At 30.8% G+C, this 24,250-nt stretch overlaps 4 protein-coding genes across 4 annotated transcripts; 2 read left to right on the top strand and 2 right to left on the bottom strand.

The window, feature by feature from the left end:
• Positions 1-3,363: 3,363 nt before the first annotated feature.
• On the top strand, positions 3,364-4,774 carry LOC111036497 (general transcription factor II-I repeat domain-containing protein 2A-like). The gene is made up of 2 exons (XM_022318525.1): positions 3,364-3,470; positions 3,550-4,774. The coding sequence occupies exon 2, from the start codon at positions 3,557-3,559 to the stop codon at positions 4,772-4,774; it is 1,218 nt and encodes a 405-aa protein (XP_022174217.1). The 5' UTR covers positions 3,364-3,470; positions 3,550-3,556.
• A 77-nt stretch (positions 4,775-4,851) lies between these two features.
• LOC111036488 lies at positions 4,852-7,273 on the bottom strand. Its single transcript, XM_022318516.1, has 6 exons — positions 7,090-7,273; positions 6,862-7,008; positions 6,606-6,776; positions 6,220-6,541; positions 5,139-6,051; positions 4,852-4,884 (listed from the first exon to the last, which is right to left on the bottom strand). The coding sequence occupies exons 1-6, from the start codon at positions 7,271-7,273 to the stop codon at positions 4,852-4,854; spliced, it is 1,770 nt and encodes a 589-aa protein (XP_022174208.1).
• Positions 7,274-20,390: 13,117 nt separating this feature from the next.
• On the top strand, positions 20,391-23,642 carry LOC111036514. Its single transcript, XM_022318548.1, has 2 exons — positions 20,391-20,671; positions 22,874-23,642. Exons 1-2 carry the CDS (start codon positions 20,512-20,514, stop codon positions 23,611-23,613), a joined length of 900 nt encoding a protein of 299 aa, XP_022174240.1. The 5' UTR covers positions 20,391-20,511; the 3' UTR covers positions 23,614-23,642.
• On the bottom strand, positions 21,550-24,175 carry LOC111036508. The gene is made up of 2 exons (XM_022318534.1): positions 23,859-24,175; positions 21,550-22,494 (listed from the first exon to the last, which is right to left on the bottom strand). Exons 1-2 carry the CDS (start codon positions 24,164-24,166, stop codon positions 21,612-21,614), a joined length of 1,191 nt encoding a protein of 396 aa, XP_022174226.1. The 5' UTR covers positions 24,167-24,175; the 3' UTR covers positions 21,550-21,611.
• Between the last annotated feature and the right edge of the window lie 75 nt (positions 24,176-24,250).

Below are 24,250 nucleotides of genomic sequence, written 5' to 3'. Positions count from 1 at the left end.
CCTATCTTCATTTGTTCTGGCTTGCCAATTTTTAATTGGGAGTTTATACGCTAAATGAATAATATGTTCAAATAATCTAATTCTAGCATGGAGAATTGATAACCCAAATTTCAAAGCATCATTATTTATTTCTTTTTCAATATTTAAATTATTAAAGTTTTTTGAGGTATTTCCACATATGTAACATCTCATAGTAGAAGATGTACTTGTCGCTGCATTGCAAACTTTTGCATCAACCATTGTCGGTAGTAATATATGTTTTATATGTACTAAAACACCACTAGCTGTTGGTATGTCAGATTTATTCAGACTGCTTACTTGTTTTTCAATAAACTGGATTTCTTCTTTAGTAATATCCGCTGTTTCATGTAAAAAACGAATGCGTATTGGTCTACAAAATCTTGTAGACAAAGGAACTGGGTTCTGCCATACAACTTTTTTTTTTGTCATCAATATTGCATATTAATCTCAAAGGGACAAATGAACTTTGGAAGATATTCGCATCACTATGTTCGTTGCTCTCAAATAACTGTTTGAACTGTGACTGTTGAGATCCATTACAGCCCCATTTCGATATAAGTTCTAAATTATGTTTTTCTTCTTCTGTTAAGTTTTCTATAACTTCTTCCAAATATTTACACAATCGTAAAGAAGTATGATCTAGCAAATCTTGTAGATTGACTTCTGCATATGTTTCCGTAATATTCATCGACTCTTTTTTTGGATAGCAATCTTGTTTTGCGTTTTTTATTAATGTATTACAAGGGTAAATATTTTTATTAGCAGCATGAATAACTTCATATTGCTTTTTTGATAAATTAGCTTCTACAAATATACTTAAAGCCTCTGATGGTGTGTGTTTTTTAAATTTCTCCTTCTCTTTCGATTTGTCTACAGATGCTAAAACTTTTCGATATTTTGTTGCTCTAGTCGGTGTAAGTGTTATTTTTTTTATCATTTTAGATACATCAATATTTCCTGCAGCATGCTGACTCATACTGGCTGCAAAAGTCAACTCATCAGCAGAAATAGTTTCTCTTATGCCCTTAGTTTTACGTCTCTTACTTCGATCACTCGATTCACCGAAATCTTTTACTGGACGACCCGGTTTTGGTGTTGTCCAGGTAACTAATTTTATGGAAGTGTTTAGCCATTTTTCATTATTTTTTAAAAACCGTTTTTCTTTATTGCTAGCAGCTGACCATTTTTTTTTAAATTCAGATTTAAAATATTTTAAATTACGCTTTAGTGTAAAGTGCTCATTTGTCGGGCATTTTGTTATTTGAATCAGCTCGTTTTCCATGTACGTTAATTTTTTGTCAAGATTTTTCTCTGAACATTTGCGTACAAGTTCGTATAAGGTTTTTCTAGTCATTGCCTTTAATGTTGTTGGTACTTCTGAAAAGTATTACAATTAACATTTAAAAAAATTAAATTAAAAATAAAAATAATATTCTACCTGGTTCTATTGATGCCATGTTCGCGATCGCTGTACATAAACTACGTTTATTCAAACTGTAAGGTGTCCGCTCATACTAGCACAACGGAATATCCACGACTGGCAATTACTATTTACTTTTATATTATTATGATTATATTTCCAGGTAACAAACAACAATTACTTATCTGTATAGATAATAATAATAACGTTAGCTGCAACGACATATCCAAATTGTATAAATATAATGGCACGAGCGCCGCATTATTAAAGTGGTGCTTATCTAAATGGCGTGAATGAGCGGAACATTTTGCTTCAAATATCTAATACTTAGTGTCTATATTATATTTTGAAAGAAAAATTTTTGCTTGACATCGCTCGACACATTAAGATTTGTTCAAAATAATATTAATTCCTTTATAAAGAAAAATAAATGACATGTTAAATTGCATGTTAAATTACAATATGAAAAAATTATATGTCATTGAACCAACTAAATATCAACTCGTCTTCTACCCTAAACATAATAATTATTTGAAACCGCTATTAAATACTTATTTAATCGCATACTGAGTATTAAATAGTAAACGTTAAACGAAACAACAAGAAATAAAATGAGCAATGCCTATTGAACTTTGAACGCTTTATTTGAGTTGCCATTAACAACTATGATTCATAATGTTCATGAGGTCCCGTTTTACATAATAAACTTTAAGAAAATTAGCGTTGCTATGGTTTTAAGCTGTTTTTTTTTTTGTACTTATGGAAAGCTTTTATTCACAAATACTCCACTGTGCGACCGTTTCGCCGCTGGACTATTCACCGCAGACTGTTTTGCCGCCACCGATTTTGATAGCGGTTGTGATAAGCTTTTGAATGATAAGAGTGGTTGTTCTCTGGTATAACAGCGGTTACACTGTGACCGACTTTAGGTGGTGTTGCATAGCAAGTCGAGGGATATTTTCGATATGCGGAGCGGAGCGACGGCGCCGAGGAGCGTAGCGACGAGTGCCGCTAACAGGGCATTTTTGTAAATTATTTCTTATTGGTGGTGTCACTGCTGGATCTCTGCTATATTCTGGTACGAGTTGTGGTGGTATATTTAACTCGAGAAGTGTCGGCGGCGAATCGGTCGGCGGCGAACCAGTCTGCGGCGAATAGTCCAGGTTAGGTCTGCTATGTCCGGGTCCGGTGCTTGATCAAGGCCATGACGATGTCAGCCCTCGATCCTCTTCGGACCACGGGCAATATCTGCCTGAAGTCGCCTGCGAACAGCATGGGTTTACCGCCGAACGGTTATTCGGATCCCATGACGTCCCTGAGCAGGCGGTCCATCACCGTCAGTTGCCGTCCCGGGGACATTGGCGCCTCGTCCCACACGATGAGTGCCACGTCGCGTATCTTGCGCACTCGCTCGGATTGCATGGTGATGGTCGATGTAGAGTCGTCGGTCAGCGTGCCGAACGTCGAGTGCACGGTCATGCCGCCGTCCATGAGTGACGCTGCGATCCCGGTGAATGCGACGCAAAACACTGACCGGCCACTGTTGCGGAGCGACCAAATGAGGCATCCGTACAGAGTCGTTTTTCCGGTGCCGCCAGGTCCGTCGACGTAGAAAGTCTTCGCTACTTCTAGGCCAGGGATGGCGAACCTATGTCACGCGTGTCACGGAGTGACACGCGCGCATTATTTCAGTGACACGCCAATTTAAAATATAATTCTTAATTTTTACTTCACTTTCCAAAAAAATTATTGTTAATTTTAAACTATTTTTAACTTATTATTGGAATGTATCGTAAGATATTGTAATCTGTACTTTCCATTTCCTAAGCTCGTAAACGAAACGATTAGATTATCAATAAATTCGTTTATCGCGTTTACGTAACAAACGTAGGTAAAACAGAACAGTCGACAGTCGTCAACAGATAGTTTCGGATGCCTTACACGACGACTATTTTAACCAACCTATTCAATATTGCTTCGGGCTTTCTCAATATAATTCACGTTTAACCGTTGGAAGTTTAATACATTGGTGAATATTATTTATTTTTATTATTTTCAAAAATTAAAAATTCGTATAAAATAATTAATACTATATTCTTAATTTATAGAATAAAAATGTCCAAAAAATTAAAACTGAATCCAGAAAAAAGCGGTAGTGGGAGATTATTCCACGAACAGTGGACAGTGGATTTTGGTGTAATTCAAAACAATAATAAGGTACTATGTTGCTTGTGTAACGAAACAGTTGTAAGCCGTAGTTTTAATGTTAAAAGACATTTCGAGACAGTTCATAACAATATATTTTCTCTATCGGCTGAAGAAAAATTAGAATTGATTTCTCAAAAAGTAAAATTTTTTAGAAGTCAATCAAACAAATTTAAAGTGGCGTTCAAACAAAATAATAATTTATCAGCCGCTAGTTTTTCTGTGTCACATTGCATTGCGCAGCATGGTAAGCCACTTTCTGACGGAGAATACTTAAAAGAAGTTTTTGTTAAGGCGTCTAACATTTTGTTTCATGATTTTACTAATAAAAATGAAATAATAAAACGTATTAACGATTTGCCTGTTAGTAGAAATACTGTAAAAGATCGTATTATTTGTATGAGTAATGATATAACAGATCAGCTTCAAACAGATTTGGCTTCAGAAAATTATTTTTCAATCTGTCTTGACGAAAGTACAGATGTAACTTCACAGGCGCGACTAGCAGTCTTTGTTAGGTTCAGTAGTGTTAATATTATGAGGGAAGAATTAATAAAATTAATGACGATTTCTACTAAAACAACTGCTCAAGATATTATGAATGTAGTACTTAAAGAATTCGCCAATTTAAAAATAAATATAAATAATATTGTTTCAATAACTACGGATGGTGCCCCTAATATGGTTGGCAAACACAATGGATTTGTTCAACTTTTTTCGAAAGAAATTTCTCATCCGTTAATCAGTTTTCATTGTTTAATACATCAAGAAGCGTTGTGTGCTAAAGACAGCTTGAAATCGCTTCAAAATGTAATGGAAGTAGTTACAAAAGTTGTCAATTTCATTACATCTCGTGCTTTAAATAACCGACAATTTACTAAATTATTAGATGAAGTTGAATCACAATACGCTGGCCTTTTAATGTATAACAGTGTTCGTTGGTTGAGTCGTGGTCAAGTTCTTCATCGATTTGTTGAATTATTAGAAGAAATACGATTATTTTTATTCGAAAAATCTCAAGACTATCCAGAACTTAAAGATTTAACCCTTTCAGGACAGCACCTTAATAACGTTGAAAAAGTAACAATTTTTTTGGCAATTTCAAAATTTTTCCTATTTCTAAGATAGGATTAGAAAAAAAAAAATTTTTTTTTTTTATCCTTCATCCTTATTTTATCCTGGGACTTAAAAGTCCCGTCGGTCCTCTATGGTCTGGACTTAAAAGTCCCGTCAGTCATCTAGGTCATTTTTTTTTTACATACAAGCAATGTAAAAATAATTATAAAATTAAGGACTTTTAATAAAAAAATGTAAAAAAAAATGAAACAATTACAATTTAAAAAAAATGAGTACACAAATACAAAGGTAAGATATTTATTTAAATTTCATGATATTCATTAAAACAGTTTTTTTTCTCATTTATACACAGGTGTATGTTACAATGCATGCACTTTGAATAGGGTCTAGACTCTATTTGTTTTGAGCTGCATACCTCACATCTTCTTCGTTCTTTTACAAAAGTTGGCCAGTGTATTCCTCTGTTACCAGTGCGCACATCTTGTGGTAATGAAAATTGATTTTTTCTCCTTTTAACATTTTTGTCAATTTGAGTTGATGGCCTTTTTTTTCCAAGTGTTTGTTTTGTAAGTAACCCTTGAACGACAGATCTTCTATATTCTAATACTGACATTTTCCCAAAAAGGGAACAGTATACTACGTATGAATTAACAAACATAATATCCAGCAGCCCGAAGAATAGTCTGTGCCACCATTTACGTGATTTTCTTTCTATGTTGTATAGAGCACGTAACCTGTCTGCATGATCTACCCCACCCATATACTTATTGTAGTCTGATACTGAAGCTGGACATTTAACCGAAACTGATGATCCATCTTTATTTTTTCGGTTTACATTTGTAATTTCTGACCCATGAAAGTTGGAAATAAAGTGAACAGCTTTATTGTCCATCCACTTTATAAATGACACTCCATCTGGTAAATATTTAATATCGGAGTCTCCTCTACTCATTTTTTTGTCCAAAATCATTTGATTAGGCAATCCTTTTCTATTTGCTCGTATAGTCCCACAACCAAGTGTTCTTTCAACATGTAGTTTTTGCAAAAGTTTTGGAGAAGAAAAATAGTTATCAAAATAGATTTCACGGTACTCATTCCACACAGATTTGGTTAGTTCTAGGACGACACGTTCACCAAGACCATAATTTTCAAATTCTGAGCTTACATTTTCTTCCTTGCCTTGATACACTTTAAATGCCAACATATATCCCTTCTGATCCGCCATACTCCAAATTTTGTAGCCTCTTTTGATGGGTTTCATCGGGTTGTATTGTTTGATACTTGATCTGCCTTTGAATTTTATCATACTTTCATCGACACTTATTTCTCTTGTTCCATAAAAATTATTTTTAAATGAAACATTTAATTTGTCTATAATTGGTCTCAATTTAAATAATTTGTCCTTGTTATTAGGGGGCAATGATTTATTATCATTACAGTGCAAGTTCACAAGTATTTTTTCAAAAGTATTACGAGGCATAGCATTTGAAATTAACTTCACACCTAAATCGGGTGATGTGCTCCAGTAGTCCTTATAAGATGGAACACTGTGATACCCCATAAAAAAGTTTATACCAATAAATATAAGCATGTCTTCTCTTTGAATTCTCAATGTTTTGTTATTTTGTGTTCTATACAAATTGGTTTGATAAACCAAGTCATCTAGAATAGATTCCATGAAGACCATGAATACATCTGTTGGTGTATTGCACATATCAAATCCAATGGCTCCTTCTGGTTTTAAATATTCAGGTCTTACAGTTTTCACACCAGTCTTTCGAGCCCAAACCTGGTCGTCATCTGAATACTCTAACTCATCTAAAAAATAAAAATAAAAATAAAATAAAATTACATTTGAAAAAAAACTAATATAGTTCCTTACCTAAATCATTTGATTTTTTTGATTTTTTGGTTTTACTCTTGGTTATTTTACCCTTGGGTTTTTTTGTTTTGCACACATTTTTTCCCTCATCAACAACAACAGCTTCATTATTCAACATATCATTTTCATTGAGATTTATAGTCTCATCGCCATCAACAACATATACAAAGTCTAAACAAGTTTGTAATAAAAAACTTAGTTATTGTATTGAAATAGTTCAGAAATAAACATTTTATAAAACAAATAAGTTTCTTACCAACATCTTTTGATTTTTTGATTTTACTCTTGGAATTTTTTGTCTTGCACACATTTTTTCCATCATCAACAACAGCAGCTTCATTATTCAACATATCATTTTCATTGAGATTTATAGTCTCAACACCATCAACAGCATATACAAATTCTAAACAAATGTGAAATAGTTTTTTTTGTTTATTTGTATAATTTGTAATATTGTATGGAACCACTTCAGAAATAAACTCACCACAAATGTCTAAATCAATGTCAACAGTGTCTTGCACTTCATCAACATTATTATACAAATCTAGTGGGCTTATTACATCTTCATCCAGTGTTTCAAAATCATCATCGAAATCTGAATTTATGTCCCCGTCATCTGGGATTTCATCCAAGAACCGCGAAATATCATCTACATTTAACTTATTCATTTTCTGCAAAAATAATTTGAAAGAAAAATAAATAATAATAAAATTATAATTTATAATAATTATTATTTATGCTAGGCCAAGCTTGTCACTGTAATGCCTAACGGGACTTCTAAGTCCCGGTTAGTTTATAGCATTTAATATCCAACCTAACTATACTAGAGCATTTAATATTATAGAAAAAAGTAATATGGAGTATATCAATTACAAATAAAAAAAAATTGCATGCTTACCTTAATTAATACAGCGAATAAAAATTGTCAAATTTTCGAAAACTGTAAAAACGTGTTTATGAAAAGTAGTAATCAACAAACACTATTGAAACTATGATAACTGATTATTTTTTCTTCCAAGATAATTTTTTCTGGTAGAATACGGGACATAGAAGTCCCGTCGGGCAATAACAACTGTTCCACACTAATACGTAATTTTATACGATTTTTTTTTTGGCCGGGACTTTAAAGACTTTTTTTTTTATTGGTTGAACGATTTAATGTTTTTCACTGATTTTACTACAATGTATAATGAATTAAATAAAAAACTTCAAGGGCCCGGTCACATAGTCTTAACAATGTTTGAAAATATCAAAGGTTTTGAAAAAAAAATTGAAATTTATTGTAAAGATCTTAAAAATGAAAAATTTAAATATTTTCCACATTTGAAAAATCATCTGAACAATTCATTACACTTTGCAGATAGTCAGACTGACATCAAATGTATAATTAAAAAATATGTTAATATATTAGAAAATACAACTGAATTATTTTCTAATAGATTTTCACAGTTTCGATGTCTAGAACCAACCTTTCAATTTTTAATAAATCCGCATAAAATTACATATGATGAACTTGATCTATCTTTTTTTGAATGGCTAAATATCGAAAACTTAGAAATGGAATTAATAGAATTTCAGGGAAATGTAATTTGGAGAAATAAATTTATTAATTTAAACAGTGAACTGGAAAAAAATTATTGTGAAATTGATAGCAGTATTAAAACCGAAAACCTAATTCTTATTGAGTGGAAAAGTCTACCAAATTCATTTACATCCATGAAAAAATTAGCACTTTCATTATTGACTATGTTTGGTTCTACATATACATGTGAGCAGCTATTTTCCTCAATGAATTTTATCAAATCCACTTTGAGAAATCGTCTTGGAACAGATATCAGTGCAGCATGTATTCAATTAAAATCTACAAATTATAATCCCAGGATTGATTCGTTAGCTGGAAATATGCAGCAACAAATTTCTCATTAAAAACTTATTTTTGTAATTAAAAAAAATATGTGTTTGTATTAATATGTAATAGTAAATTAATGCTGTAAAGATATATTAATATGTACATGTAACTTTATAAATAGTAAATAGTAAATGCTGTAAAGTTTAAATATTTTATACACCTAACAACAAATAAAATCATGTTTATATGTTTAATTAATTATTTTTTAAGCAAAAAAAAAGGTCTGCAAAGTTTCTGACAAGCGAGGCAAATAAAATCAAACCAAACATTTTGATTTGACACGCAGTTATCAAAAGGTTCGCCATCCCTGTTCTAGGCCGTCGTTGACTGCCGCCATCACGCGGTTGAACATCGTTCGCTGTTCGGCGTTCATGTCGTCCAACTGTTGTGCCTAACCTAACCATGCCGCCGCATATATTGCTTGGAACAGTCTGTCGTCCTGTTCCGGTTCCAGCATTAGGGGGTCGGAAAGGGGCAAACCGTAGTCGCCCAGCGACTTTCCGTGCCGTATTAGATTAAGTATTAACAAATATTTTACGTTGACGATACGTATACTCATATTCGTACATTTTTCGTGATAAAATTAAGTTTATTCTACGTTGATCGTACGGTGATTATTGGTTGGTCGAACTTACGTCGAAATGTAGGTAAGTATTAACAAATATTTTACGTTGACGATACGTATACACATATTCGTACATTTTTCGTGATAAAATTAAGATTATTCTACGTTAATCGTACGGTGATTATTGGTATATATATTATATTGGTCGTATAACTGAACAACGAAAAACCGATGATAAAAATATTGAATAAAAATAAAATTCACATATTATGTAAATATTTTATAAAACAAAATAATTATATATTTGTCCCGTGTTCTAACTTCTAAGTGAGGTCTGAGGAGACGTACTTTTGTCTCCTATGACGCTTTTCCACTTCCTTATCATCCCATCTATAATTATATACTCTGTTTCAAAAGAGAATATACCACTTTTTCGCGCAACTGCAGTTGCATGTGGCCGATCAAAACTGTCAGATGAGTATACACCACGATTAAAGATATAATAATATATATATATTATATCTTTAATCGTGGTATACACCTATTTCAAATAACTTTATTTGTATACAACGGTTAGCGCGAGAATAAACCCGTATATTGTGCTAATTGGAACTGGCTGTCGGCTGTATGTATATGCTGATGGTGGTCGGGTCGCCTGATACGACTGGGTAATTCCATTAATATCTTGAAGCAGCTTGTTTATCTGTGAGTCGGCGGCGTTCCCTTACCCCCGCCGATCACAATCAACAACAACATAATCGCCGTTGGCTGATGCGTGCAGCGTGCACCCGACGGTCCGACATTTCGATTTTCCATTGCGACTTGTACACTTCCTGGCTTCCATGCATCCACTGTTCATGGTTTTACGTCTACACTCCACATGTTATAGTGACTATTTTTTTTTTATAGTGATGACTGATTAGTGACTATAGTCAACTTAAATCTAAGGTAAAAACTTTTATGATTTATAAATATAGTTATAACGAGCGCTTGTAGTTTTACATAGTATTGCGTACAGAGCACCTACAATGCATGCGAATTGCGAAGTCGCTAATAATTTTAACTGCTTTTAATTAATAATGTTTAAATGTTTGTTTATGTAATGATAAGTTTAAGTCCACAGTTGTTATACTACTCATGGTTAGGTTAAATCTTTGTTTACATTTTAAGTAATTATAAATGGTTAAAATATTTCATGATATATAATATTTTATGTATATTAAAAATTATATTATACAATTTTTTAAAAAACAACTGGGAATCTTAACAATATTTTAATTTAAATTAAACTAATGTAATTTGATTATGTACAATTCATAAATGTAGGTATAGTAATTGATATGAATAAATTGTTTAAATTAAAAACTTATTTACCTAGTATTTTTCATCTAATTATGCTGTATTCTTAAATTGTTAATAATAAAATTTTTTTATCAATAATTAATTACCTGGAATCAGGCCCGTATTTAAAAATTTGGCGCCCCCGGGCATATAATTTATACCCCCCCCCCCCACCACAATAAATAATAATAATATAACACTAATTATTTCGTTCGTAATTGATTCTTTAATATTAAAACGACCTGCTCGCGACTTGGTCCCCTAGTCCTGGGCCTCCCGGCCCACGATTACGTCCGTACAGCCGACACGACACCGTCGTCTACCACCGCAGCACAACCGGCCCTTCACTTTATTTTCACACTATAATTAATTTTTTCGTCTCAATATAATAAACATCTTTCGTAAATATTAAAATATTAAAATAATATTTTGCCGCCCCCGGGCATATGCCTACCCGTGCCACCCCTAAATATGGGCCTGCCTGGAATACAGAAATTAAAACAATTATTCATAGATAATTTTGGATTATTAAAATATTTAAGCTATTTATCTATACAGATCAAAATGACAAAATCCATACCCAATACCTACCTATCTTTTTATTTTTACATAAATATCAAGGATGAGAGAATATTATAAAACACCATAATATGAAACCATATAAAACCATTATAGATATATCTCGGCATTCAATAATATTAAATTTATAAATTTTATTGTCAATTCTAGACTAACCATAAGTAAATGCTAAAAACATGCCAAGACATGCGTATAAACCAAGTAACAGTTTGACAAAGAGTTCTAAAAAGCGACGAGAAAAACAAAGTATACATGTTCCAGTCTCGCTTTCTAGTGTTGATTCTTTAGTGGTTAAAAATGTTCCTATTGTTGAAAATGTAATTCAAACTGAGTCATCAAGAACCCTAGATATATCTATTCAATATTCACCTAAAACTATATTTCTGAGTAGTTTGAGCTCTACTGAAGAAAACAACCATTTTGAAAATCAATCTTTGACTGAATTAAACGTTTTAGCTCATACCTCCAATAATCCTACATTTCAATCAAAATTGGCATCTTTTATTGTTTCATCAAGACTTTCAAGAAGTAAAACTACTGTCTTATTGAAATTGCTTAAATCTGTTGAGGATATTGCATTCTTACAAGATCTTCCTTCAGATTATAGAACACTTCTTTATACTCCTTTATCTGGTAAAGTGAAAATTGATCAAATAGCAGGAGGAGAGTATATTCATTTTGGAATTTGTAAAGGATTAAATTATTTGTATAGTGTTAATTATTATATGCGCCAAAAATCAGTACTTGAATTATGGTTTAACATAGACGGTTTACCAATTGATAAAAGAGGTCAATCATTCTGGCCAATATTGTGTGGTGTTTGTATACAACAATGTGTCAAGCCTTTTATTATTGGAGCTTATTTTGGTTCTAAAAAACCAAGTAATGTTTTTGAGTATCTTAATCTTTTCATTGGTGAACTTAATGATCTATTACGGAATGGTATTACAATTGGACATACAACAATATCTGTTACTCTAAAAGGGATAATTGCTGATGCCCCGGCTCGAGCATTTATAAAGCAAATTAAGGGTCATACTGGTTATTATGGATGTGAAAAATGTGAAGTGGAAGGCATTCATTTAAACAATAGTGTATATTTTCCTGATTGGACTGCACCATTACGTACTGACAATTCATTTATTCAACATTCAAACGAAGAACATCACATAGGAGAATCTCCATTACAAAACATACCAAACTTTGGACCTGTGTCATGTACTCCATTAGATTATATGCACTTATGCTGCCTCGGTATTATGAAGAAAATAATAAGTTGTCTCGTAAAAGGTTCACGAAGTTTGGGTACCTGTGGTTCTGTTCGTTTATCAAGAGATCAAATATTGTCTATTAATAGTCGAATGAAAATTGTTGCCAAATGGCTATCCTCTGATTTTGCTCGTGTTCCTGTTGATCTTTATAATTTTAACACATTCAAAGCAACTGAATTCCGACAAATTCTATTTTATACAGGACCTTTTATTTTTAAAAATGTTTTGAGTACACCAGTCTACAACAATTTTTTATTTTTAAACATAGCTATGCGAATTTTAGCATGTCCTAATACAGTCCATGATCAAAATGAGTTTGCGAGTGATCTACTGAAACATTTTTTAAAAACATTTTGTATTATTTATGGACGAGGTAATGCATCGTACAATGTACATTCAGTTATTCATTTAGCAAATGATGCTAAGAAATATGGAGTTGTTGAACAATTCTCATCATTTCCATATGAAAATTACCTTCAGCATTTGAAAAAGATAGTGAAACCCGGACGATTTCCATTAGTTCAGCTGTATAATCGTATCAGTGAAGAATGGCACTGCAATAGTTCTGATATTAATTCATCTTTAATTAATTATCCTGCTTTAGACGGCCACCATTATTTTGGACCTCTCCCAGATAATTTGCCTAGTGAAACAGTGATTCAATATTCTATTTTAATGACTAAAAAATTTACCTTAAGAGTCTCCAATTTAAAACGTCGGAGTAAAAAAAAAGATGACTGTGTAGTTATGTATGATGGAAAAGTTTGTATTGTAAAAAACATATTGTCTATAAATGGTCAAATATTTCTAGTTTGTTTACGATTTGAATATGTCATCCCTATTTATGAAATTCCATGTCCTTCAACTGCTGTTGGAATGATGGAGTGCAGTAATATCTTATGTGAACTAGAATTATATGATGTCAATAGTATTCAATTTAAAGCTTGTTATTTTCCCAAATCAGAAGATTTAAATATTGCATCTAGTTACTATGTGTGTTCATTTCTTCATATTGCTGATTAAAAAGGTTGACATACTTTATATAAATGTAATATAAATGTAGACATTAATATAATTTATTTTTTTGATTTTAGAATGAACCCCCAAACGTATGCCGTTGTTTTAGTCTCGGAGAACAACATAATTTATATTCCAATAACATGGTTAAATTGTGATAGTCAAAACACCCCCTTTATTGGTAATAATTATACATTTTACTGGCCACTGATTGATGCAGTAAAAAAAGCTAATAATTATGCTATTGTAGACAGAAGTTGGACAAAAAGAAGTGGCAAACTATTGATCATAGCTGGTAAAATAGTAATAAATCTATTTTTATATTTTAATTATAAATATTTGTATAATTTTCAGATTCTTGTATTGAAGGAAAATATTTGGCTACAATAGAAAATTTAAAAAAAAACAACTTTGTCATAGTTGAGTTTATTGATGAGCAATCGGTCGAAGTAGTACCTTGCAGCTGGATCAATGCAGATCAAGTTGATAAGCAATTTAAATGTCATTGGCCTATGCATGGCAATATATCAAAATTGTCTGCATCACAAAAACCACCTTCCAGTTCGTGGAAAATACATTTGTGTATTCCTAAAAAATTTTTCCGTATGTTATAGAAATATAGACTATTGAAAATATTAAATTATAATGTGTAATATGTTTATTGTAGAATCATATTCAGAAGGGAAAAAAAAATTACCTACATTTTGTGATACCAGCACAACAGAACTAGAAGATTTTACACAACAGCCAAGAAAAAGATTTAAAACAAAACACTTTGATGATTCTATGATTGTTGTAGATGAAAGTAATTTAACAAAAAACTTAAAACAAAAACATAAAGGCCATATTTTGAGTAGGTTAATTATCAATATTACATTTTACTTTTACTTTACTCTTAGGTATTTCAGTATTTGTATTAATTAATTTTTTTCTGATCAATTGTAGTGCAAACCCGGTCTAGCTCAGAAGACAGTAATACAAGTCAGTCATTGTTTTCAAATAAAATGTTAGAATTAAATGATGCTCCGAAGCCCAAAAGTAATTTTTATATTGTCAAATAATATATTGTAAATTGTATGTGGAAATTATGTGTATGATCATTAGATAATGCCAATTTCATATTGCTGAGTTATTTTTAGTTAGTCCTGATAAAGTACCAATTTTACTAATGTTAATTATGATTTTCAAATGAGGTTTTCTACATTTATAATAATTAGTAAACTGCTTGCTTAGTATATTGATAAACTTTCTTCTATTTTGATTTATCTTAAAAATCCTTAAATATTTTTGGTTCAAAACTTAATGTTTTGATCCATGTTTTTCCACAAAGTTGCTATAAATTTTTACATACCTGACTTGTTTTTTTTTATTGGTGATTGATTAAATTTACACAAAAATTGGATTCACCTGTTCTTTGATGTAGGAATGGAAAAACAATATATTTTAGTATTAAAGTCCCCCCCCCCCCCCACACGGTGGCATTAAATGAACGCAAGACATATTTCACCTCTTACAGCGGTGGTAAAGCCAAGACTCCAGCGTGTGGAGACTTTTACTAGATGGCTTTTTATAACATATTAATAGTATATATATATAATATGATTACATTATTTTGTGTTTAGGTATGTTTAACATGAATGAAAACCACTTGATTCCTTCTACTAGTATGATGTTTGAAAATAAAAAACAGTTAACTCAAATCGGTTCTGATACAGATGAGACATGTATGTTGAATTAATAATTATTGGTCTAATAAATTACTGTAATACTGTTTTCAATGATTTAATTTGTAATATTATTTTTAAAGCTAATACACTCAATTATAACGACTCAATTATAAGCAACAAAGATGGTGGTATGGAAAATTCACAAATTATTAGTATAGCAGATGTAATGAACAGTATTCAGCACTTAGGCCATGTTCTTATGAATGGTAATTATTTCATTATACATTTTCAATTTTTCATTTCTACAAAAGTATAGTATAAAAATATTTAAAACTTGTCTGACAACATATTTATATTTGTAATTAAGTTTCTAGAAATATGTCTAATATACAGAAAGGGATAGATATTATTAAAGTTGATGTCAATAAAAATCAAGAAACACTGCTGGAAATAATAGATAAAATTAGAATTCGACAATCAACAACTGCAAGTTCAAATGCATATGATTTGTCACTACTCAAAGTGCCCGTCATGAATTTGGAGGAGTTGAACAAACTTGAGGAGGATGCAGAACAAAAAAAATTATTAGTTCAGTCATTATTTATTTGAAAATATCTGTTAACTAATAAGTGTCTACTTTTTTGTATAGGGATATATGTTGCGTAGAAATGGAAAATCATTTGATGCTAAACGTACTACATACCTTATGATGAAGTTAACAATAGACAATAGGATAGCAGAAAAAATCAATATGGAGGGAAGAAGAGGAGATAAATTGGCTTTTGGTCGTCTAGAAATTTGTAAAATTTTAATTGGTAAGTACCTAAATAAAAAAAATCAAATTTTATTTGACATTCAATATGAAATATACCATTTATTACTATTATATTTTTAGTAAAATAAAAACCCTTTTATAACAGTACTTATTATTACTTTTTTTTTGCCTACAGAATATTGTGACAATACAGTTCACTATGTATACACCGTGGTGTTTCGCGACTTGAAACTGTAGAACTATAACAGTGAACTGTATTGTTCCAATATTTTCACCATACTCTGAATGTGCAAATAAATAAAAGTGGGTTAAGTTACGGCGAATAGAGTAGGTATATTATATATTATTATAGTAATTAAAATTGTTGTAATAGGTAGCCAACAACTCGATAAAAGTTTTATTATCATTGATGTTTGAAATGAGTACTATTTATTTTGAAACTTATATAATTAACAATTGATTTTAATTTGTTTTTACAGAAGCTGTTAAAGATATGTTTGCTGATGAGTCCATATTGCTAATAAAAACTTATATTAGTGATTGGCTAAAACAAGCCCCTAAAAGAAAATAATATTTATACCTAATTTTTATAATTTATTATATTATTTAATATTATAATAAATTTAAGTATTATAACAGTATTAATGTCTATCTTATTTAATTATTAACTAGTGGATAGTTCACTATAAATTTAAGAAACATTGCTAATAAATATTAAATATGAAATGTTTATTGTTTCTTGAAATAAACAAAACACAAAATAAAGTATTGTTAGAAATCTATAGGTAGATTATGCACAACTGCATTAATCAGTTAACATTAACAATACAAAAAGTCCAAGTATGTATGAAAAATATTCTGTTGACAGGTTTCTAAATTAATCAAATAATATTAATTTTATACTATGTAAAATATCAATTCTGCTCTAAATATACTCAAAGCTTAGGTACACAAAAAATATTCGTTCAATATACTACATTTATACAAATAATATCCAACATTCCATCATAAATTCATAACTTTACACAGAAAATATCTACTGCATACTCTAAATATATACTACAATTATACGAAAAATATACAAACTTTACACAAAAAATATCCACTGCATACTCTAAATATTTACCAACTTTACACGAAAAATATCTATTGTGTACTCTAAATATATACTATATTTATACGGAAAATATCCATTTTATTCTTCAAAAATATACAAACTTTACACCAAAAATATCCACTGCATACTCTAAATATATACTAACTTTATACGAAAAATATCTATTGTGTACTCTTAATATATACTACATTTATACGAAAAATATCCAAAAAAATGGCTTAATACTTACGCAGAATATACGTTGATTAAACATGTACAATGAACGGATACCAAACGTTGAATATTCGTTAAATAGTTACCTTTTGACCCAAAATTATACCATAATTATACTATTTATCAACTAGACATCTACGTGTATTATACGTTAGTTCGTAAATGATAAACGTATATTTAACGTATAAAATACGTAAAAATGTTTACTGGGAGTATGTAACTATTGAAGTTGTTATTTTGTTATATATTACATGTATACTTAATGTATTTATGTATGTGTACAATTGAAATATAATTTTATAGTGAATGCTTAGTTATATGTATATGAACATTTAATGTAAAAAACATGTATACAAATTACGAAAAACCTAATATAATAAGTGTTCATTAGGTACGTAGTATTTTCGTTAACTACATGAATCGCCAATGGTGCAATTTGCAACCTAAATCAACATTGTTGCGAGCCTTGGCATCTCCGCATACATAATATAATACTATAACAACGTAATATAGAATATATTAACCTTTCATAATGTTATTACGGTCTTACACTCCGTATATATAATTGACATAAATATTATAACAATGTAGTATAGAATATGTACTATCTGCCCCTATCTATGTAATAAATCACTGGACAGGTACACGACTAGAAATCATGGACACGAGTCACTATTCTAGGAATCGGCAACAACAACCGAAAACACACACACACACATACAAGCTGCACGTGCCGCTGCATCAAAAGAACCGCCATAACTTATAAGGGAGCCCGTGGGACAGCCTGGGCAGATGTATCATAGCCACGGAGACCAGAGTAACTTCTCGTCACACGCGCTCACGCTATTATACACTTGCTATATTTTCTGCTAAATAAACGTTATTCTACAATTCAATTTGGTACTTGTTTGATTTGTCTCTAAAGCTTACGGCTTTTGGAGCCTTTGAGATTACGCACACAACAACACTTATACATAGTATAATATAATGTATCATATAATTAATGATAATGCAAACATGCACTAAAAAAAGTCAAAATATGCAAAAGATGAGATATAAAATTTCAATTATTATTACATTTTATATTTGATTTAATTTAATTTTGCACTGATAATTATTTATGAGTCTTATTAATAAAATTGTCATGAACAAAAATAATATTATAATAATGTAATAATATAACACATATGTAATACAATAATGTCATTTGTTAAATAGTAATTTAATTTTTAATCATTGATACATTGTAAAAAATATGTTGTCGTTTTGTGTATATTTATACGGTCTTGTGTTAAAATATGAAAAAACATGCAGTATGATTGATATTTAATCGATCAAGTAATGATGTGTGGACACTCATTGACTGCATGTATATGATGTTGAAAAAAGCAACATGTGTTTTATGAAAAATCCGGTCTTTACACATAACTAACCAGGGATGAACAATGTGCCTATGATTAAATAACTCTTACCCACTAATAAATTAAATAATAAATATAGAAGACAGTATTGTAAGTTTGATTAAACCGTACGTTGCATTTTATTTGAAACAGAAATAACAGCAATTTAATATAAATAGGTTATCAATAAACGAGTGTGAAGTTGGGGGACCATGATAGCTAGGGGACTATTTTCTCGGACGACTAGTGATAACAGGCCTTGTGTGCACGGTTGCGTTTTATTATATTTAAGGCACTCAACAATTGTACTACCGTCAACAACGAGATGGCGCCATGAAATTCACTTACATCATTATGTGCCCGCATACAGACCAGCCCAGGGGACCATGTTATCGTACTGCCTAGGTACGGGCGGGCGCGTGGTTTTTAATTTTTTTGACCAAGTTCCGGAAGGTGACTACGCATTAAACCTATATATTCGGAAAGCCAGGAAAATTCTTAATAAGATGAAAATAAGTCTAGGAGCTACAAAGCTTTCGGGGACATAGTAATATGTGACCGAACAGCCCAGGGGACCATGTTTTCGTACTGCCTAGGTACGGGCGGGCGCGTGGTTTTTAATTTTTTTGACCAAGTTCCGGAAGGTGGCGACGCATTAAACCTAATTATTATTATAATAAGCCACCATAAATTGGTGGCTTCCAAAAATTGATTAATTGCGAATTAAAATAGGAGTAAGTACAATTATGAAATAAATACTTACTCCGTATTACCGTGAGTTGTTTAAAACGTGGTATGTTATATCTTTGAATGATTCACTTTTCGTTTGAGAGGAGTTTTTTTTTTTTGTTATTTACATGACTTTTTAATGTTTATAGTATTGTTTTAATGATTTTAAAATGTTTTATATGTATCTTGCTATTATATTATTTTAATTTTTCTCGCTACATTGAAGAAGTTCGTTTTAAAATCCTATTATAATAACTCAGAATATTCATTTATTGAGACTTTCCTCGTGTGAGCCATCTTGTGTTTTTAATTATCAGTAAATTTTCGGTTTAGAATAATAATGAAATAATCGGCAGATGGCGCCCCATGATTCGTTTCAATAGTTTACACTATAATACTATAATATTTTGTACAATAAATTGTAATTGCCTCAACAAGTCGGGGGTTCGGGGCCCTTGGCTTGTCTATTTATTATTTTATTACATTTTTGTTTTAGATCTCATAATAATTTTATTTATTTATTAATAATTGTAAATAATATTACTAATATAGTAGCTGGTAACATATTACTATGTGTCTATGTAGGTTTAATAATAATATATTAATATGGTATAAGAGTACATAAAACCAGTACAATTTCGACTTCCCAATTGACAGTATGTCAATATTATTATTTACTATTAATAAATTTGTCATTGGTTGGCTGCCTGCAAGCTGCGAGGGAGTTACCCGTTTCCGCCAAAAGTGTACCTTTACCTTTTCCCCCAATTCACTTTTCCGCCAAATTATAAATTGTTCGATTCCCTTTTCCGCCAAAACCCTGCCTTTCCCTTTTCCCCCAATTCTCTTTTCCGCCAATTCAAAAAAGTTAGTCTAGTATAATTTAAATATTTTTAATATATTATAAATTATAATTTTATTTTTATTTTATATACATTAAAAAGTTTGTACTATAATGATATATATTCCTATAACGTACCGTAATTTCAACCAAATGATAAATTTATCACTGATTATCGGGATTATTTCCCAAACGCTATCGATTGCTTGTTGTACCAGTTATATTGTTACAGTTGACAGTTGTATGATACGTACGAAACCAACCGTTATTGTACCTATAATAGTACGCAGNGCGGTGAGCGGCGAGCGTTGACGAAAATAAATCAAACACGGTAATTTTATCGGAGCTGTGCACACTGACCTTGGGCGTTGAGCGTTAGCGCTGCGCTGTGCGCGTTGCGTTGTTTATTTTTCAAGACGTCTTGAATTATGAGCGTTGTCAACTGTTTATAATCGCATAAAATTATTCATTTAAAAAGCACCATGTGTTCAAAAAATAAGTTTACAAATGAGCAACGAGAACTATTAATTTCCGAAGTTCAATCAAAACCTATTTTGTGGAATGATCGGCATCCAGATTATAAAAAAACGGATAAAACAAAGAAAATGTGGGAAGAAATTGGGAAAATAGTTGGATTTTCAGGTAAAATAATATATTAATATTACTACAGTTGCGTAATGTCAGTTTTTAATAGAAGAGTTTGCATTTTTACCGTCCAAATAGATAGGTCATATTCTTGATGGATCATATTCTTAAATTTAGATGTTTGTTTATCAAATCCATACAACGAAACCTTTTTTTACAAGATAATTTACATATATAGTTAATGGATTTTAAGATTAAATTTTTATTGTGTGTTAAAACTAAATGGGAATATGGTATACTGATATTATTGTTGTTGTTGTAAATTCAATAATTATATGTTTTTTATCCTACACACAAACACCAACTATCATGCACGTGCTCATATCGCGTTTATATGTACATAAAATAATATATTTTTCTGTATGTTTATATATGTATAACAACATAATTGTTGAGCTATTATAGTATAATACTAAAAGCTATTAATAATAAAAAAAAAATATATTCCAACTATTGATTAGTAACAGGGCTCGGGACTTGATGTATTTTGCATATTTGTTCGGAAAATACACATATTATACTTGGATATTTTGGTATTTTTTTCTGAAAACGCATATTATTAAGATGTATAGGTTTATACTGCATATTTTATCGATAATGCATAGGTATTTCGACATTTTTACGTGCATATGTAAATGCATATTTTCAAGTTTTTAAGTACATTAAGTCCCGAGCCCTGAATATTAAAAAACCAAATTATCATTGCAATTTAATATTTTGGAAAAATTAAAACTGTTTGTAGTGTAACTAACTACGGAGATCAATTTTGGTTAGGTTAATAATCTGTTTTTTTATTTCTAAACAAGTTTTCTTAAAAAATGTGTACATTATATCATGATAACATTTGTATACATATCATTATTTTCATACAGAATTACTTACTGATAAACTAATTAATTAAAGTAAAAATTATTATGTAGTGGCCAGCTTTCTAAGTTTAATGGTCCAAAAAGAAATTTGCAAATTCATTTCGAATTTCTTGCGCTCTTGTTGACCCTCTGCGTGCACCACCGTGATTTCCTGTTTCATGTAGATTATTAATTTGGTTTTCCTGAGCATTACTGTATAACATTTCTTGACAATAATCGAGATCACTATCTCCGTCTTTTTCGCGCACCACATTATGTAAAATACAAGCGCACTTAATAATGTGTACAGCTTTGTCAGAACTAACTTCAATATCTTTTCCTAGTATTCGCCATTTGGCACGCAGTATACCAAATGCACATTCAATGCATTTTCTAGCAGCAGACAAACGTTTATTATAATTTTCTCTAAAGGCATTCAAATTGCGACTTGGAAATGGTCTCATGAGAAACGTTTTTAAAGGATATGCTTCATCTCCAATGAACACGTGAGGTAATTTAATCGTAGTTCCGGGTAATTCCTTATCGGGTGGTAAAAAGGTATTGGATTGTATATGTTGAAAAAGTGTCGATGCTGCGAACGTCCCTCCATCACTCTGCTTACCTCTAGAACCAACTTCGATAAATATAAATTTTTTATCCGCATCTGCTACACCTTGAAGAACTAATGAAAAATACTTCAAATAATTGAAATAGCTTGAACCACTATTTATGGGACATTTGATTTGACAATGCTTGCCATCTATACATCCTATACAGTTAGGAAATTTCCATCGTCTGTAGAAATCATCTGAAATTTTTACTAACTGGTCTTGATTCGGAACAGGCATAAAGTCTTCAACTAATTCTTCCCAGATTATTTTACAAGTCTCGTGTACAATTTTACCTACTGTCGAAGCTCCCATTCTTAGTGTAACTGCCAAATTTCGAAAAGAAAGGCCAGTAGATAAATATCTAATAAACAAATAGGTAATTGCATTAAATTAAATTAAATAAAAAATGTTCATCTCCAGTTGTTTAAAAATAAACAAAATATTCTATGTTTATTTATTAATTTTACAATTTGAAAAAAATGAGCATTGGAAGTAAAAACATTTGTACAAAACTCGTCAAAATATCCGTATTTATAATAGAAAATTAATTACAATTTATAATACATTTTAATAGCAAACAAATTTTAAACTGTTCAATGACTGTCTTTTCACCCTATATTAAAATAGATTTAATTTTGTTCTTCTTAAATGTATTCAACGTGAAAGTTTATTGAAAAATGTATGAACTGAGTCATTGAATTAAATAATATACAATTAATTTAAATAGTTATTTTAAATAGGTGCAATTGTAAAAGCAAAGTGGAAGAATCTTAAAGACAAATTTAGAGTAGAGCTTCAAAAAATTCCTGTTGTAAGGTCTGGGGCAGAAGGCAGAAGTTACAAGCCAATATGGCCATATTTCGAATTAATGTTATTTGTGAAAGACACGCTAATTCCAAGTGTAACAAGTGGAAATCTTCCTACTACTATGACTTCTGAGACTCGTTCAGAAATAAATGACTCAGAAGATGAGTCTATCGAAATTGGAAATTACGAAGAAAATAGTACTGACGGGCTTCTTCCAGAAACACCTGGCTCTTTTTCTTCAAATGAATTTTCAACACCCGCTCTGAAAAAAAAGTGTAAGAAACGACGTGTTGAAGACATGGACTATGATCCTTTTTTGCAAATAGAGCAACAAAAACTAGATCTCATTAGGGAAGAGCAAAAAAGGGACTCAACTATGACGAATAATCCCGATTACCACTTTTTAATGAGTCTGTTGCCTTATTTTGACAAATTAAATGCTTTGGAAAAATTACAACTAAGAACAAATATTCAAAATGTAGTTTTCCAAACATTACAACATAAAGAAATCGAAAAAGAAAGGGCAATGATGTACATTCCACCACAAACGATTTCGTCTCAAGAAAGTTCTCAGAAAGAAACTTACCACCAGTTTCCACAAAACACAGGGCAAGATTTAAGTACTCCAAATATTTATACTCCAAATATTTATACTCAAAATATTTACAAATAATTTAATAAAGTTAAAATAATCAATTTGTATTATTTATTTTTAAGGCGTATGCTTAAGTTATAATAGTACGTTTTTTCAAGTACCAAAGGAATTGTGGAATTTATTTTTATTTAATTTTTTACCTCAGTTATTTTAATTTCCTTTGTTTTAATTTCTATTTCCATTGAGAAAAAGCTATTGTAAAACTATATTGTTATCAATGTAATAAAACATTCATTCGTAATAAATTATGAGTTATGACTTACCTAAGTGTCACATAAAGTCTTTCGGTTGCAGAAATTGGTTTTTTAAAATTTGTCGTTTTTTTGGTTAATTTAAATTTTACTTTGGCCAAAATAAAGTCAAAAGTCTCTCTTGACATACGTAGAAAATTAAAAAACCTTTCACTATCTCTTCTTAATTCATTATAAATATGATGAAACTCGCCAAATTCATTACGTTTTTTGTTCATTTCATGAACTCCAATCCTTCTATGTTTTTTACTTCGAAAGCGATTTCGTAAAAATGTATTGTCGGTAAGTAAAATACGTCGAATTTTTGAGCACAGTACCATGGTGATGACTGCAGGTGACTAAAATATTATAGACAACGCTGATCGCGTGCTGTTTAGTGTACACACTTCATCGCTCACCGCTCA

Source organism: Myzus persicae, unplaced genomic scaffold (assembly GCF_001856785.1).
Source record: "Myzus persicae strain clone G006 unplaced genomic scaffold, MPER_G0061.0, whole genome shotgun sequence".
NCBI lineage: Eukaryota > Metazoa > Arthropoda > Insecta > Hemiptera > Aphididae > Myzus > Myzus persicae.
Note: the sequence above shows the minus strand (reverse complement) of the source record. Positions and strands in the feature narration are given on the sequence as shown.